At 49.2% G+C, this 17,707-nt stretch overlaps 1 protein-coding gene across 1 annotated transcript in view; it reads right to left on the reverse strand.

Annotated features, from left to right (window-relative positions):
• DNAH14 (dynein axonemal heavy chain 14) overlaps positions 1–17,707 on the reverse strand; it is a 2,000,441-nt gene that overhangs the window by 339,118 nt on the left and 1,643,616 nt on the right. The window contains exon 75 of the mRNA XM_069608705.1: positions 8,414–8,570. Coding sequence (XP_069464806.1) covers positions 8,414–8,570 — 157 coding nt within the window. The remainder of the gene's footprint in view (positions 1–8,413; positions 8,571–17,707) is intronic.

Raw genomic sequence — 17,707 nt, forward strand, 5'->3', positions numbered from 1 at the left:
TTATTCTTTCGCAGTAAAGAGGTGATGGGGTGCACAAGGTGCGTAAAACCTGGAATGAAGCGACGATAGAAATTTGCAAATCCCTACATACTCTGAACTACTTTGATTGAGGTTGGAGAAGGCCAGTTGAGGATGGCATCAACTTTTCGCGAATCCATACGTACAAACACGAGGGGTTAAGATAAACCCAAGGAACTCGACCTCTGTAACATGGAAGAAGCATTTTTCTAATTTAGCATATAGTTTATGTTGCCGAAGTTTGTCCAGAACAGCACGGACATGTTTCACATGTTCTTGTTCAGAAGAGGAGTATACCAGAATGTCGTCAATGTATACCACGACACAGACATCGATCAACTCTCGCAGGACGTCATTCATAAAATATTGAAACACCGCTGGGGGGGTTACACAGGCCGAAAGGCATTACCTGGTATTCCAATAGCCCATATTTAGTACGGAAAATGGTCTTCCATTCATCTCCTTTCTTAATTCGTACTAGGTGGTACACTCCTCGGAGGTCTAACTTGGTGTAAATCTGTGCATCTTTAACTTGGTCCAATAGTTCAGCAATCAAAGGTAAGGGGTAACGGTTTTTAACAGTGACTTGGTTCAATGCGCGGTAGTCGATACAAGTCCTAAGGTCTCCTTCCTTTTTAGGCACGAAGAATAAGGGTGAGGCTGCCGGGGACTTGGACGGCCGGATAAAACTGTTTGACAGGTACTGGTCCAGATACTTTCTTAAATGCAGATTTTCAGGCTCGGTGACCGCATAGATTCGGCCACAAGGAATCTGAGCTCCTGGTATGAGGTTGATCTGGCAGTCGTATGGTCTATGGGGGGAAGACTATTGGCTTGATCCTTCTGGAAGACGTCTTGATAGTCTTGGTATACCTGGGGTAGCAGATTTGTTAAACTCATGATCGTAGTCATTTCCTTGGTCAAAGGTTCTTCTGTTCGATAACAAGTTTGAGCACACTTGACTGAGAAGGTCAGCTTCTTCGCACGCCAGTCAATGCAAGGATTGTGTGATTCTAGCCATGGCATTCCCAGGATTATTTGGAATTGTGGAGCCTTGATTAAATCGAACACAATGGCTTCCCGATGCCCATCTTGGCACAAAAGCTTCATCTCTGTCTTTGAATGTGTTACCGGTCCCGAAGAAATCTCAGTTCCGTCGACAGTGGTGACTAAGTCAGTTGTTGCCTTCTCGCAAAGAGGAAGATTCAACCTTGTAGCCAATTCTTGGTCCATATAGTTCCCAATGGCTCCGCTATCGATATATGCTCTGACTGCATGCATTCGAGACGGCTGTTGGTGACTTATGAGGATCATTGGCAAAGCTAGGTGCGAGGTCTGGGAGTCCTTCTTTTCGCTCGACAAACGGACCTCTACGCTTGTCAGACGGGGAAGTTTTCTGGAACTGGTTCTGCCTCGGTCTAGCCGGCAACCCCTACTGTCTTCTTGGGTGGTTTCACTGGGCACTCACAGAGGAAGTGGCCGGCTGTTCCACAATATAAGCACAGCTGTTGCTGCCTTCTCTTGTCTCTTTCAGCCTTGGATAGCAGTCCTCGCACCCCTCCAATCTGCATGGGTTCGGACACGTCAGCAGTCTTGGAAGCAAATTCCTTTGGACGCACAAATACCCGAGAGTCCATTCTAGCTCGATCAGCCTTACGGTTCTGCAACCTATGATCAAGCTGGACAACCAAGTCTATGTATTCAGCACAGTCTCTGGGTGGATTGACCACTTGAGCTAATACGTCTTACCTCGCTTCTCAAACCACAATGAAACAACGTTGTTCTTTTGTCATCCGGCCAACCAGTTTCCACTACCAACCTATTGAAGGTTGCGATGTACGTTAACAGATCTTGATTCCCTTGACGCAGAGATAGGAGTTCGTTATCTAAGGCCTCCCCTTGAGAGTGCCGGGCAAACAACTTTTCCATGTCCAGTTGGAACCTCTGGAAGTCTCGCAAAATGGGATCATCCCGATTGACTAGAGGTACCGACCAGTCTGCAGCACTGCCAGTGAGATATGACAGCACAAAGGCACCTTTGATTGATCATTCAGAAAGGCCCCTGGCCTACATAGGAAGTGCAGATGGCACTGTTTCATGAAAACCGCATACCTTTTTGAATCTCCTGCAAAACGTTCTGGGGGTGCTAAAGGTACGGCTCCTGGAAGGACCACCTGTACTGGATTGCTTGGTGAAGCCGGGACCATGGAACTCGATCCGGGTAGCGAGGTTTGCCCCGCCTGTGATTGTAGTAACTGTCTGGGGAGATCATCTGTCCGATCCTTGGTTACAATCAATTCTCTGCGTAAGGCATTGCTTTCTTGCCTGGCTGAATGCAACTCAGCCCTGAGTTCCCCCAAAAGCTGGGCTAGCTGGTCAGTCTCTGAGATTTCCATGACGCCCAGGTGGATGTTTTATGAAGGCTTCGCGTTCTGTCACGCTCACCTGGTCTCCTCGGGGGCGTCTCTCGAAGATGCAGGAATGATGTCTGCCCTGGCGGTACAGGGCTGGATGGAGAGACTTGCACGTGACTTCTCCTTCCCTGTCACTTCCTCGAATGCTTTTGCCTACAAGGTCGAAATAGGATGTTAGCACTGTGAGGAGCGGGGTTGAGTTCCCACCTCCCGTAACCTCCTAATGCCCCCTCTCTGCTTCAGCCTCACCTTGGTTTGTTTAGTGGTGGACTCTCTGTCCTGCGATCTCGTGCAGGAGCGCAATATGACAGTCTCTCCCTGGATGAAGTTGCTTCACTGATCCTGTGGGGGTGTAGCAGAGTCTTGAATTACTTGACTCAGCAGATAAGTCTCTATACCAATAGATGCTTGGAATAGTTGCTTAAATGTCTTTATTACCCAAGTTTTAACCTTGTATTCACCTTTCTTTCAGACACGGTCTTGAGCAGTTTTTTAATGAAGATTTGACTCGTCCTTCAACGCTGAGCAGATTCTATGCGGGTGAGTATAGCGTTCGTGAGTGGCGCCTAATGTCTCTATAATGGTTTCTTCCTGTGTGCGACTAACCTGCTGTGTTCCTTTCTTTCCTGCAAACAGGTGCAGCGTGGCTCCGGAGCGGCGATCGGAGTAACCGCTGCAGAGGAATCCCAAGGGAAGCGGTCTCTGCGTGAGTATCAGATGTTCTTGCAGATGCTTTCTTTTCTGCAGGTGCAGCTGGAGGAGCGGCCGCTCAGATGGAATCCTTCAGGTAAGGTCGAAAACTTAGTATTAATTCCTGTTTCTTTCTTCTCTTCTTCTGTTCTCAGGTTCGGATGGATGGAAGTTCCAGAACGGGCGTGGCTGCTGGCGTTCAGGTACTGGAGCTAAGCAGACACGGTGAGCGTTACGCTGCAGGAGTGCAGAATAACGCGAAGCGTGTTCTGTCGGTAGGGTGTGGTTTAAATAGCCTTGTAAGTAGTTCCAATAAAATAGTCACTCCAGCCTCATTCTGCAATCACAGGTAAAGTAGTCCCACAGCCACACCCAGGATAAGCCAAATGACTCAGCCCCCTTTGACTGGGCTGTATGTAGTCCCATGTAGTGCATTACCAGATGAAAAATTATGAGCCTGGCGCCAACGGCGCCAGGACTGAGTCCAGGAAGTCCCTACTACTCTTTGGGGCTTTATAAGCCCTGATGGGTGTCAGTGACTGGGAAAGGCCCGCCAGCTCCAAGTGTTTTGGAGCATGCACCATGACAGCGGATGAGCGAAGAGCTCGAGAAGCAAGATATTTACGCAGAGAGAGTTGAAGGTATTGAGGCCCCAGGCTCCAGAAGGCCTTGTGGAAAACGCAGAGGGTTTTGAACTTAATCCTCGCAGCCACTGGAACCAGTGCAGAGATTTCAGTCCTGGAGAGATACGATCCTGGGCTTGAGGCCAAGGACAAGTCTTGCAGTCCTGTTCTGGATACGTTGTAGAGGGCGGAGAGTCGAGGCAGGCAGATTTAGAAAGAAGTTGTTGCAGAAGTCCAGCCTAGAGAGATCCAGAGCTCTGGAGACAGTGAGCTCTGGGGGAAGGAGAGGAAAGGAAGACTACCTCTGAGGAGGTGCAGTTGGTAGTGTGACTTCTTAGAGACTTCGGAGATGTGAGGAGAGAAGGAGAGTGTGGAGTCAAAGATGACCCTGAAGTTTTTAGCCTCACAAGTGGGAGCAGGAAGAGGGCCAAGAGAGGCCGGCCAGAGAGTAATAGTAAAAGAGGGAGCAGGTGTGCCGATGATGAGAATCTCAGTCTTACTGGCATTAAGGCAGAGATCATTGGCAGCACAGCACTCCTGGATAGCAGACAGACAGTCAGAAATGAGAGGAGAAGAGGGGGCAGAAGGGAGCCTGAAAATGAGCTGAATATGATCCGCATAGCACTGAAAGTTGGGGAAGAGAGCAGCAATGCGGTGGGCAAGAAGTGTCAGGTATTGGTTGAATTGGTTGAACAGCCAGGGAGAGAGGTAAGACCCCTGGGGAACGCCACAGGTAGAGAGAGAGATAGAAGAGAGGAATGACCCAAGTTCGACCTGGGAGGATCGGTCGGAGAGGAAAGAGGTCAGCCAAGCCAGGGCCTGATCAGTGATACCCAGGTTATCACGGAGACGGTTGAGCAAGATGGCATGGTTGATCGTGTCAAAGGCAGAAGAGAGATCAAATAAGATGAGGACGCAAGGGGTACTGGAATCAAGGTTAGAGAGCCGGTTTTCACGGATGTTCAGCTGAGCGGTTTCCGTGCTTCTGGGAGCTCTGAAGCCAGACTGATGGTGATGGAGACAATCAACAGATTCAGTGTGAAGTTTAAGCTGGGAGATGGCCAGCTTTTCCAGGAGTTTGCCCAGGAAAGGAGTGATGGACATTGGGCGAAGTTAGCCGGGCAGGAGGTGTCAGCTGAGGGTTCCTTAAGAACAGGGTACACAAGGGAGTGCTTCAGGGGGAAGGGAAGAATCCAGTGGCAAAGGAGTGGTTACAGAAGTCAGCCAGAACAGGAGCCAGGATGTCAATCTGGCCCTTGAGGGTTTTGGAGGAACAGGGGAGAACCTGTTTTGACGAGACTTTCATAGACCGGACTTGTCTAGAAACCTAGTCTGGGGAGAACAGGGGAATGGCAGAGAAGGACCGAGGAGAGGTGGCCAAAGAGGAGCCAGAGGAAGAGCGGGGAGGAGGGGGAGAGGAAGAGAGAGAGGACAGGATGTCCTGAGTTTTAGAGATGAAATGAGAAGCCAGGGCCATGCAGAGGGCCTGGAACAGGACAGGAGAGGTAGAGACTGCAGCAGGATTGGCCAGATCCTTGCAGATTTTAAAGAGTTCAGTCGAGTTGTTAGATGCCGCAGAGACGCAGGCTTGGATGTGGGCTCTCTTCTTGGAGCGGACAGAGAGTCGTTATTGCCTTTGGAGCAGGTGGCAGGCCAGTTTGTCAGAGGATACACCGGAAGCACGCCATTTCCTCTCAGCCATCCTGCACTTGCGTTTAAGGGTGACGAGGTCTGAGTCGTACCAGGAATTGCACTTGGCTTTAGGCTTCAAGCAAATCCTCATGATAGGGGCAAGAACATCAAGAGTATCAGATATAGCAGAGTGGAGCATGGATAGGGCTGAATCATGGTGTGAGTCAGCTTATGGGGGGTGAGAAAGTGGCGGCAAAAGCCTCAACTGACACACGCTTCATGGGTCGGATAACTGAGAAGGTAGTTGGCAGTGCTGGAGTTGGCTTGGCCTGAGGGGTAGAGAGGGTGAGATGGGAGGAAAGGAGAAAGTGATCACTCCAGGAGAGAGGAGAGGTGAAAGGGTTAAAAAGGGGAAGGTCTGAAGAGATCAGAACATTCAGAGTGTGCCCTGCAGAGTGAGTTGGGTCAAAGGGGAGAATAGAGAGTGAGAGAGAGTCGCAGAGGTCGCAAAAGAGTCCAGAGGAAGGACAGGAGGCATTCAGGTGGATGCTAAAGTCTCCAAGAAGGAGGAGTTGAGTGGTTGAGAGCAGGAGGGGGGAGGAGAGGTCCACCCACTCAGAGAGGAAGGAGGAGATATGACCAGGTGGCCGATAGATGGTAGCCATAGCAAGGAAATAGCCAGTAGGAATAACAGAGGCAGGAATCCACTCCTGGAAGATCAAGGCTACACCCTCCATCCCCGTAATGGTTGGATCTGTGCGCGGAGAGTATCGTGTAGCTATCATGGAGGAGAGTGTCATAGCTCATTACAGAACTGGCCGTGAACCATGTCTCAGTGAAACCGAGGACATCGAGGTGAAGTTGTTCCAGGAGGCGGCAGATGTCAAAGGAGTGTTTGACAGCTGAGCGAGAGTTGAAACTGGCAATATGGAGAAGGTTGCCGTCCTTGATAGACTTCCAGGGAGGGGTGCAAATCAGTGGTACGTCCTGCAGAGGTGTAGATGAAGCCAGAGGAGGGGCAGAAGAGGATGGAGAGGGCAAGGTATCCAAGGAGGAGACAGTGGGGGGAGGCAAGGAAGCTGTGGAGGGAGGAGAGAGGGCAGCAGGAGAAGAAAGGAAATTGACGAGGCACGGGAAGCGTCTATCAAAGAGGAAAAGTTTGGCCTGAGGGCCTTGGACCAAAACGGTACCATTCAGGTAAACATTAATGATGACCTTAGAGGAGTGGAAGGAGTTCCAGGGGGGCCTCCCACCTGGTGCCACCATTAATGGGAGAAGAAGAGAAAGCAGAAAGCACAAAGACCAAATGATGAGTACATAGGTCTGTCGAGGGCACGACAAAAAGGATGTTGGTGAGGGTTTGCTGGAGGAAGCACTGGTATAGGTGTCAACGATAGGGAGGCCTGGGTTGGAGACCAGGATGTCCTTTTTAAACTTCTTCCTACCAGATTTAGTGAGGAGAGCAGGATAGTCGATAGAGAAGCAGTTAGAAAAGATAGGAGAAACAAAGAGCACCATAGAGTAGATAGGGAGAGGAGAGAAGAATAAAAAAGAGGTTGAGGGGGGAGGCAGGGAGACACTAGGTAAGGACACAGGAAGGGGTGCAAGCAGATGAGACAAGGAGGGACGGGACAATAGTAGACAATTGACCAATACGTCAAGAGCTCAGACAATAGTAGAACAGTTTGCTAAGTGAACGATGTGCAAGAAGACAAAACCAAAAACAGCAAGGACAAAGTAGTTAGCAAAGGAGAACCTGGAGGAAGGAAGAGTGCAACGGAACACAAAGCAGTACAATATAGGAGAGTGCAATCAGTGAGGCGAATAAAAAAAACACGAAAAACAAACAGGAGAAATCGGCGAAAGCAGACCTAGAAGAGGGAGGAAACTAAGGAGAAATACAGGCAGTCAGTGAGGAAAAACAACAGCAATGAAGAGTGATGACCTAAGTAGGCAAAGATACGGCGGAAAACAGGGCAGTTGGACAACCAGTGATTAGGGCAGTCCAGGAAGAACAGAGGGCGCGTGGGAGCAGGGGGGAGAAGAAGTGCGCAGAACACGCGGTCGGGGAACGTGAAGAAGTTGCGAGCCACGCATTTAGGGAGTTGCAAGTAACCACACAATCAACAATTGCGAGGGACCAGGGGGGCTAGGGTGCAAGTCAAGCGCGGGCGCACGGTCAGGGGATCACGGGAGGATGCAAGGACACACAGTCAGGGTGTTATGTGATATGGATGGGTCATTGATACGAGGAAGGCAGAGAGTTTGGATTTCATGCAAACAATTGGCTAACAAGGTCCTGTGCAATCATTGTGAGATGTTACAAATAAAACATCATTAAATGCACTCCTTTATAAAGCACACACTGAAAATCAAATTGCTTCTTCAGTGTTTGACCAAAGTCAAGCGGAAGGGAGAGTAAGTTGGTCTTGCCCGAATTAAAAATGAATAGCCTGAACCCATACCTCTAATTGTAATACTACTAGGAGCAATGCAATGTGGACAAAAGAATAAAATGTAATGACAAAGACATAACACACAGAGCTTGCCACTGTATCTAACTGAGCTACTGAACCATGTGAGTTGCTCTAGCGATAAAAGTCCTGCTCAACACATGCCACATCATATAGATGTAAGTATACTGCAAACACATGCCACATCATATAGATGTAAGTATACTGACAAGTGTCTTGCTCAACACATGCCCCATCATATAGATAGCCAGTATATGTTGCCAAATTCCAAATATCCTGCTCAATACATGTCACATCATACTTGATATCAAGTATTCTTCCAAAGGTCTTGCGCAACACATGCCACATTGTACAGATATCCTGTATACTGCCAAAGGTTGTGATCATGCATGCTGAACCAGATAGCCACTACACTGCCAAAAGTCTTCTACGCATGCCACATCACGTAGACAACCAGTATAGAACCTACACGCTGTGGAATTATAAGCAAATGGGATGGTGAGTCAAAAGTATATATTTCCACGATTCTTCAATATTCTAGATAAACAAATGTAGGACCTACCTGGGGAGAGAATGAATATCAATGGGGTACTGGCATTGGACTCCTCGTATGCTTCTTTCAGGTGAACCCCACCGCTCTGAAGATATCGAGGACCCATCTTCTCCAGAATGAACTCTCGGACAGCACCAGTTAAATATTCTGGCCTAAGAATTTTGATCTGAAAATAGATTTTAAGCAAACATTACAGTCATGATGAAGTTGCAAAAACTTAAAAGTCATTGTTTTAGATTAAACACCTTTACTAGCACCTATTACTTTACTTAAACTTTATTTTTAGCACCTCTTCTCAGAATAGCAACATTTTTACCATGTGAGGCTTTTTCAGCATGATAGCATGATGATGCCAGGCAACGGTTATGAGGACAGGGAGCACGACTCACGTGAACTAGAGCCATTGACTTGATTGTAGATTGCAATGGTGCCTGGACAGTTGAGTCTGGTGTTTTTATAGTCAGTTGGTGTTTTCATTGAATCTGGACCCATAGAGGGAACAGGAAGCTCACAACAGTGTGCAGATGAATCTGTGGTGCCTAGCCAGGATCTATTTACTGAGGTTAGGGGATATGAATTGGGCTCTTGTATTTTGGTTTGTAACACTTGCACCTAGCTAGGGAGCAACAGAGTGCTTTCCAAGTAATTTGGGGTAAAAAGACATTGGGAAAAAGAAGGTTGCTTAGATATCCATGCTATCGGGTTGTATAAACCTAAGAGTAGCGAGTCCTGAGTGATGCTTAAGTATTCCCTCAACAGCAGGATCTTCAGTTCATTCCTGAACTGTGGGAGTGTTGCGAGCAGTCCTGATTGCAACCGGGATGGTGTTCCAGTAAGCTTTGGCATAGCAAGAGAAGGCCTGTCTACTGGTTTTGTGTTGGTGTGCTAATTTAGTCTTCAGCGTCGCAATGGGCGGGCTCCTACGTAGGCTGCTGTCTGTGCAGTAGTTGCCTTATATGTGATGCAGGCACCTTTAAAGGACATCCCAGTGTAATTCTCTTAGGACGGGGAGATTTGATCACATTTCTTAGTTGCCGTTATGAGGGTGCAGTGCTGTGCTGACCAGCCCTTAGGAGGAGCAGGGATGTGGCCCAAGGTATCCATATGAAAGTTTGAAGTAAAAAAAAAACGAATGGTAGAATTATTCGAATTTCGGCTGTACCAAAATTATGTACAGCCGAAGATTTTGAACAATTCTACCATTCAGAACAAGGGGAGAAGAGGTACGGGGATGTCCTCTGCACCCTTGTTCACTATAGTGGCATCAGGGTTTGCGCGGGTGTCCCCTGCTCCCAGTAGGGTCAAGTTAAAAAAATTAAAATAAAAAAAGGACCCTGAAGCGCGCCAGTTCCCATCCACGTAAGTGACGGGACTTGGCATCGCAGGTAGATAGGGAGTCGGCGACACACAGCGATGTGTTCCGCCAACAGGTCAGTAAGGCGGTTGGAGGGGAGCGGATTGCCAGAAATGTCAGTGGGAGAAAATAACGAAAGTCATTTTCGTTCAAATAACTTCCGGTATTTTCTTCCGTGGACATTTCGCATTCGATTAATTCATGGACAACTGTGGCAGAGACGCCAGAGAGGAGAGAGTTTCTATCATTGAGATGTAAAATTACCAGGGCTGGAGCCTGGCTCTGAAAACATCAGGTGGAAGGATGATATTACCCACTTAGGGAAGGTGGCGCCCACTTACGACTCAGGCAGGGTTGGCAAGCACTCAAAGATGACACCAATAGAGGGGAACTGAGCTTAGACGCTCTTTCAGACCTCCAGATCCCCATAAACGCCTTCTCTGGTAATAAAACAAGCTCCTTCAGCGCTTTGGACGTTGAGCTGTTGGCGCTACACGGATGGAAGCGTGCTCCAAGAACAGTGCCTCAAATCCAGCCATGGATGTTACATGGTTGTCCCTGTATCCCCAGACGATAACAGTACAAGGATGGATTATCTTCCAAACAGCTTCATCCAGCAGTCCTGGGAAGGGGGAGTATGCCCAAGGCTCCAGTGCTTAGTTCTAGTTCAAAGGACGGGGTTAAGAAGTAGCCAAAAGGACCAACGTACGGTTGAAGGAATGAAGTCAATTTGCATGTGGTATTCGGCGCACAGGGGTTCAAGACCAGGATCTCTCCACACCATCAGAATCCCATACTAAAGAGCGCACATTATGTCTCTCCCAGCCGCCGATTCTTAAAAGAGTTTCATGGGGGATCGATCTTGTGGCCGATCTTTGCCATTTCGGTTTGTGTTAAACAGTGAGTGAAATATCCCCATCAAAGGGTCAACTCTTTCAATTAACACAATCCTGCAACAGGAGATGCCTGTTGAACTAGAAGGTTTTATCATTCAGCGTTAAGAACTGTGTTCCCCACAAGCTCTCCTTCTCAGGAAATCACAGAACTGAAAATCGCAAAACATTTCCAGGGATTTTGCATATAAACTCGACCACCCTATCGTCCTCTATGAGATTACAAAGTGGCCCAAACTGAAATAAAATTAAGTACAATGGGCGTCATTAAGTCAAACTCCAATTCCTTAATCAAAACTCATAACTGAGGTAAATCCACCATAGCAGGAGTGGCAGGTTGGCAGTGCCAAACCCCATTCATGGAGTCTATATAGGGGTATTTGGAAGACTTGCCATGGGTGGTAATTTTGCCCATGGAAATCCTCAATATTTTGTTTTGGATGAAGATAATTTGGAGGACACAACTCCAACCAAGCGCTGGAGATTTATTCTCCACATCACGTCCAAACGGTGAACATGGTGGAGCCGTAGGTAAAGGCCAGCAAAGCAGTGGTAAATGCATTAATGCAAAGTTACTGTCATTTACTACCACACCGTCATACATGTAATAAAGCCAATGTTGAGCAGCGAACAGGTCACACATGCTGGAGCTCTGCACAATGAGGTCTGAAACCTTTTTGACTTTAAACGCAGAGGCGTATCCAGCATTGTCTAACACGTGGGGTCTAAAGCTAATGTAGCTGGGACCACCGCAGTGATATTAATATCTGTAATTGCCCACACGGTGCTGCTTAGTGGGAATTTACAGATTTTGGGTGGGCCTTGCCTGTTCAGGCTCTACCCTGTCTAAGCCTCTGTTTATATATGACACATTTTATAGTAAACCCATATCTAAACCTGTCAGACGGGGTCTGAACACATTTTGCAAATACCCACTGGGATCAATTAGGGAATTCTTTGCAGGAGTGGTTTAATCAAGAGGTCATACGCTAAAACATCCCGGCTCGGCATACCAGTCTTTCCTGCAGCATGAAGCAGTGCCCTGAGGGATGCAAGAGGGATTTATGATAGGAAAGTCAAGAATGAGTTCCGCAAATCAATCCTGAAAATTGTGATTAGATCTTGACCTGTAGATCTTAAGTCAGCCCTTGGAATACAGGCCTTTCTTTACTTCATGTCCCACTATGTAACATTATGAGGAATCTCCATGACAAGCAGGCGAGGAAAGTATTGGAGTAAAGCCATCAGTAGCCAGCTCACTCATCCAGGACCATAGCTAGTTGGTCCTTCCATATGGGCAAGACCAAAAACTCATTACCAGTTGGCTTTCATTTTAGAAAATTACCAGCCATCTATGGTTGTATCCCCTTTAAAGCAGAGCTTCAGACTCCTAATGTCATCAGTGATATTGCTCCATATCTTTAATGGAACTGGATGTCATCCACACACTGGTGCACAGAAACTCCCAGTGTGGTGCCGAGGTCTCCCAACCACTCCATGAATAGCATTAACCATGTGGGAGGCACAATTGATCCCTGGAGCTTTCCACTGAGAATAGGCAAAATACCAATGTTGATCTAAAACCTTCTCCTGGACCATCGCCAGTCTGCAAATAGCGCATGCGTTATTTGTGCAGGCTTGAAGAAGGAGTGAGAGGAATCACCAGCGGGCCTTAGTATCAGTTGAGATGTGGAGGAGAGGTGGCAAAAGTGGCCTAGTGGGGTTGGGGGAAGGGGCAAGACTTTGATGGAGATGGGTGGGTTGTGGGGAGTAGGGTGGTTGCCCTGGGGTCCCCTACATAAGAGCAGAACCGGACTGAAAGGGGAGCGGTCCCACAAAAGATGTCTTGTTGTAGTCGGAAAGCTGGGCACAGGAACACAGGGTTCGGCAAAGCAGGACTGTGACAAGACATCAAGGATCCAGGGTAGGCGTTATCTCAATTATTGAACATGCTGCCCGGAACCCGTGGCGTCCCACAGAAGGTGGGGGACAGCGGGGATCGGACCCAGGAAACCTCCCACAACACAGGCATTACTGGGCCTTTGACAGAGCTGCACATTAGTGAGCAGCCCCATCAGGCCACATGTGAGCAGGCCGCCGACACAGGGGTGTTGCTGCAGGCTAATTGCAGGAGAGGATTGCGAACCCTCTGGCTGCCCCGTGCAGCGGAGGTGTACTGGAGGGCCTGGGACCTCAGTGTTTGCGAGGTCCTTCAACTGCGGTGAACGGGATGCAACAAGGAGGAAGCTGCAGTGCCCATCTCCTGCTCGCTGTGAGCACGCTGCCCTGCACTCCAGGGATTCGGTGCTGAGCAAGTGACTGCGGGGCCCCGAGTCTACAGGCCTGCACGTGGAAGTTTGCCCTCCCCAGCGGGAGCAGTGGGGTCAAGTCCATTGCAGCCTGCCAGGGTGCAGTCAGACTTTGCTTATCAAATGACAGGAGGGTGGAAGAGATCCCAGGTGCCTCTGGCCCCCCAGCTGGTGTACACCAGTGCAGTGCCCATTGCCGGACAGGAAAACTGCTAAAAAAGGGCGGAGACACCAGGGAGGGCCGCCGGCCTACAGTGCAGGCCCCCAGAGTGAAGTGGGCATCTTCCCCATGGAAGGAGGTGGCAGAGTGGCAGCAATAGCTGGGTGTGGAGCACTCCGGGTGCAGGCCTAGCGCCAGCTGGGAAATAATCATCTGCAGGAGTGGGGCTAGGACAGCCGTGGGGGCGCCCCCATTACAGGTGCCTGCCCTCAGTGTTGGAGGAGCATGTGCAGCCAGCACCGATGAAGGCCTGTGGACACCAAAGAGGCAGACATCAACACAGTGTATCTTACCTATAGGGCCAACACTGCCTGCCATAGCCTGGAAAAGTAAAGGCCAGACCTATCACTGCCGACCAGCACCAAGCTGGAAAGCGACGCCGGCCATCCCACAAGGCCACCACCTAAGGCCAAGCAAGATGGCACTCAGTGTCTCTGCCGGTCTCCACCGGGTCCGTACGGTGCCAAAGACACAACCACACATGGACCTCCTGCCAGCATGCAACACCATCAGCACTGGTGAAGGCAAGTCTGCACTCATCTTCAATTCTCCAGGCTACCCACTGCCCATGTGCACCTTGCGCCCTCAATCTTGACCTCCTGGCCACCACTGAAACCTGGCTGCACACAGCATCAGGACCAGCACTTCCCCTAGCAGTCCCCTTTGGCTATGCTATATACTGGAGCGACAGACCCACTGGGAAGGGGGGTGGCGTTGCCCTGATTCAAAAGAAACCTTCTAAATCAGACACATGACTACCTCCTTGGTTGGGGACTTACTCTCCATCTAAATCGGCACCTCACACACTGAAACACATCATCTATCACCTTCCAGGAGCTATCCTATAATTCAAGGAGGACCTCCTTCATCCACTAGGCTCCTACATCAAGCCTGCAAAAAAAAAGACACTTCCACAGGACCTTAACCTTGGCCTCAATGACCCCACGGACATCAATGCTGCCTCGGTAGCAAACTCGCTCACTGTACTGGGCTTCACTCACTGCATCAATGCCCCCACCAATGCCAAAGTATGCACCCTCGACTGGATAGCAGATCTTAATTGCCACATCACCATTGGCACCAACAACTCTTGTCCTTTGCCTGACCACCACATTGTGTCCTTCACCATCGCACACTCTACACCGCCAACTTCACTCCCCCACTGTCGTCCTGCCTCCCACACTCGCCCGCAGCTCCCGCAAACTCTCAAAAGATGCCATTACATGACTGCTACAGTATCTGAATCCCCTAAACCTCCATTCCAATGACCCTAACACACTAGCAGATCTTTACTCCAGGACACTCACCACTGCAGTTAACACTGTTGCACCCTCACCCCACGCAAACCCAAACAAGCAAGGCACAGCAACGCCTGGTTTACACCTGAGCTCCTTGAGCTCTGAGCCAAAATACACACACAGATGAAACGAACTGGAGGAATAGCCCCACAGATGTGCACAAAATCTTCTTTGCCAGCACCTCCAAAACCTACAGACAAGCGATTACCACAGGTAAAGCAACCTCAATTAATAATAGAATCGTCAACGCTAACTCCAACACAAGGGAGGTATTCATCATTCTAAGGGATCTGGAAACGCCAGCTGCCCCACCACCAGCCATCACCAAAGACGTAGCTTGGTGCACTAAGATTCAGAATGCCCTGTTGAACAAAATAGATTTGCTACATACAAATATCCTCCACAAACAATCTCTTCTCAAATGTCCTAGCGGACAGTGAACATAAGGTGGTCTGCGATGGAGACTCTCTGTTGAGAGTCTTTATACTGTGTCTACGTGGAGGCATGTCAGCTGTGTGCTCCGGCACTATCAGTGACTATAAAACTCTCACCCCCTGCAGAATGTTGAGCGGAAGGTGAGCATAAGGTGGTCTGCGGTGGTCCGCAGGTGGAACGGGTGAAGGGTGCCCATACACCTTTGCAGGCTGATCCACATTCCAGCTACAACTCTGGTGCAACGACAATATGATATGATATGGCATTTGTAACGCGCCTATACACAAGTGTTTCAAGGCGCGAAGATGGACCTAGAGGCCCTCCTGCGCACGAGAGGCAAGCTCTGCCTCTTGGGGGAGTCGACATTCCATAAGAAACTTGGATGTAAGGGCAGAGAACTGCCACAAAGTTCCGTGGGTATTCAATTTAATTCTGCCTTCATTGCTATTGCCTAGTTCTGTGCTGCATGCAACGCACGGCCTGCAGGTCGAAGGTGAATGCGGGGTGGGGCACGATTGAGACCTCACAGGCAGAGATTCCACTAGGGTACTGTTGACTCTTGACTTATCTCAGGAGAGACTGGGGCTCAACCAGGAAGCAGGGTTACTGATGAAAGTGAGGTTGCGCTTGGAAAGTTAGCACAAAAGCCTCCCTTGAGTTTTGACTTGGATGCCGCCTCGGCCTCCAGGGGCCTGGAGGACATGGGTTTGCCCACAACATTACAAGTGGACACCGGGGTATACGAGAATGGACTTCTAAAAGCTGGCCCAGCCAATAGTAACTGAGTAAGGGTGCTAAAAGAGATGATAGGGTGCATGGGTGAAACCGAAAAAGGAAACAGCAGTCAGAATATGTGGCTTGGGGAAAAGAGGGGATCTCTCTGTCAGACCGTCCAGCTGAAGAGAAAACTCCCAGCCCTCCTCGGAGGGGCACAGCGATTGGATGAGGTGGAAACACTTCCTTTTTAGGAAACCTTTGGGAGGAAGGGGTGAGGCTGCGGCTAGTGAGATAGTCGACCGGTACTCTTGGAGTCAGTGGCAACTGTGGAGCGGGACTTTTACCATGCATTGGAGACGAGGAGCCCGGAGATGGGTAGCATCACGGAAACACACTCCAATTCAAATAAGGTATACCCATTGCCACCTAACTATGACTTAAGCTGCATCTGTACAGTGATGGATGACCAATGGCCTGGAAGCTCTAAAGGGCAAGACCACAGAACCAATCACAAAGTTGTGATGGCAGATCAGACGTTAGGCAAGCAGGTCCCCCCTGGAGAGCAGTCTCAAGACTGTGGCAATGATCCGACGGATCACCCCAAATCTAGCTCTGGGAGTATGGATCCTGAGGAGCTTAACCTCACCGTGAGTAAGTTATCAGGTCCTACGTCTACAGCCATCAACGAAAAGGAGGTCACAAACCCACAACCCTCTGGGAATGATCCCCGGGAGGCAGGGGTTTGCACTTCGGAAGGTGACAGAGAAGAGGTTCTACCCGCTGGCGAGCCTTCAATATTGCTATTGCCAGAGGCAGGAAGTCCTCACGGAGACATGTTGGAAGATCACCTGTCCTGAAGAGGGGTGTCGGGAGAACCAACAGAGGAGAAGACTCAAAGCTCTAATCCACCACGACTTATGTCCTCTTCGTCCACTTCTTCAGAAAGTTCACGACCCGCAGAAGGTTACACCATATCGGGGTCCGCTGATTGCAGAAGGAGAAAAAGGAGGTTTATCCTCAATCACGCCAAGGCAAATCAAAGAGAGAAAACGGGGTTGGACGTTTGGACTCGGTAATGATGTCAACATTGAACATTGCATTGGCTCCTTTTTTAAATCATATGAGGCATTGAACGACAACTTAAATGACCATTCAACAATGCTGGCTACGATGCACACTAAGTTATTCTTTCTGGAAGGCTTTGTTACGTCGGTCCAAGTCATATACGAATAGGCTCTGGAGGACAACTCCCTAAAATCAACCCTGGAATCCCTGATCAAGGAACGCAACAGGAGGAAACCACAAAGGCAGGAGATTGGGGAGATAGGTATCCTTCCGGAAGCCCAGGTGGTAAGGGTTAAGGGAATGTAGCCCAGTGGTCTCAAACCCCTGGAGGGGCACAAAACGACCCCCACAGTGTGCCCGAATTAGGAGGTGGCACCCTGGATACTCCAGGGCATGGTGGTGGGAGCTCCAACGGAGGTCCAAACATCAGGTGGACACATAAAGGGTTGCAGTGATGGCTTAGACCGCCCCGCCCTGCACACAGTCTAAGGGACATCTCTGTGTAACACCAGCAGAGATGCAGGGAGACCAATGGACTCCGGTGTAGAACCAGCAGATCCTTGCCATTAAGAATTCCCTATCTTTCGGAAAGAAAAAGTTAAAAAAGCAGATGCTGCGACACCCTCAACCCCACATACCAAAGAAGGTTAAAAAAAAGAGATCAAATGGAAAATTCTTGAGGAATGTATCTCTCCTAAGTTCCCCTGAGCAAAGTCGGAAGAGCACACAGTCTGCGAGGGGCATGGACATTAAAGAAGGATTGGCAGGAACCTCCAAGATGGATTTTCAACAGAGGGGGGGAAATCGCAGATGGAGAGGTGTCCCCATCGGCCTCAGTTAAACTCCTCCTGAGTTTATCTCACACTTTGTGGAAGGACCAAGCACAGGAAGGTGACCACCCTGAGAAAACTAGACCAATGCATGCAGAGCTGACCGAACGAGCACCACTAACAACTAAAGCCACAACGGAAGGGGTGGCGGTTTGTGGCAAGTACGGACACTGCTATAGCAC

The sequence above is a fragment of the Ambystoma mexicanum genome, chromosome 4q (assembly GCF_040938575.1).
Source record: "Ambystoma mexicanum isolate Mex_15411 chromosome 4q, UKY_AmexF1_1, whole genome shotgun sequence".
NCBI lineage: Eukaryota > Metazoa > Chordata > Amphibia > Caudata > Ambystomatidae > Ambystoma > Ambystoma mexicanum.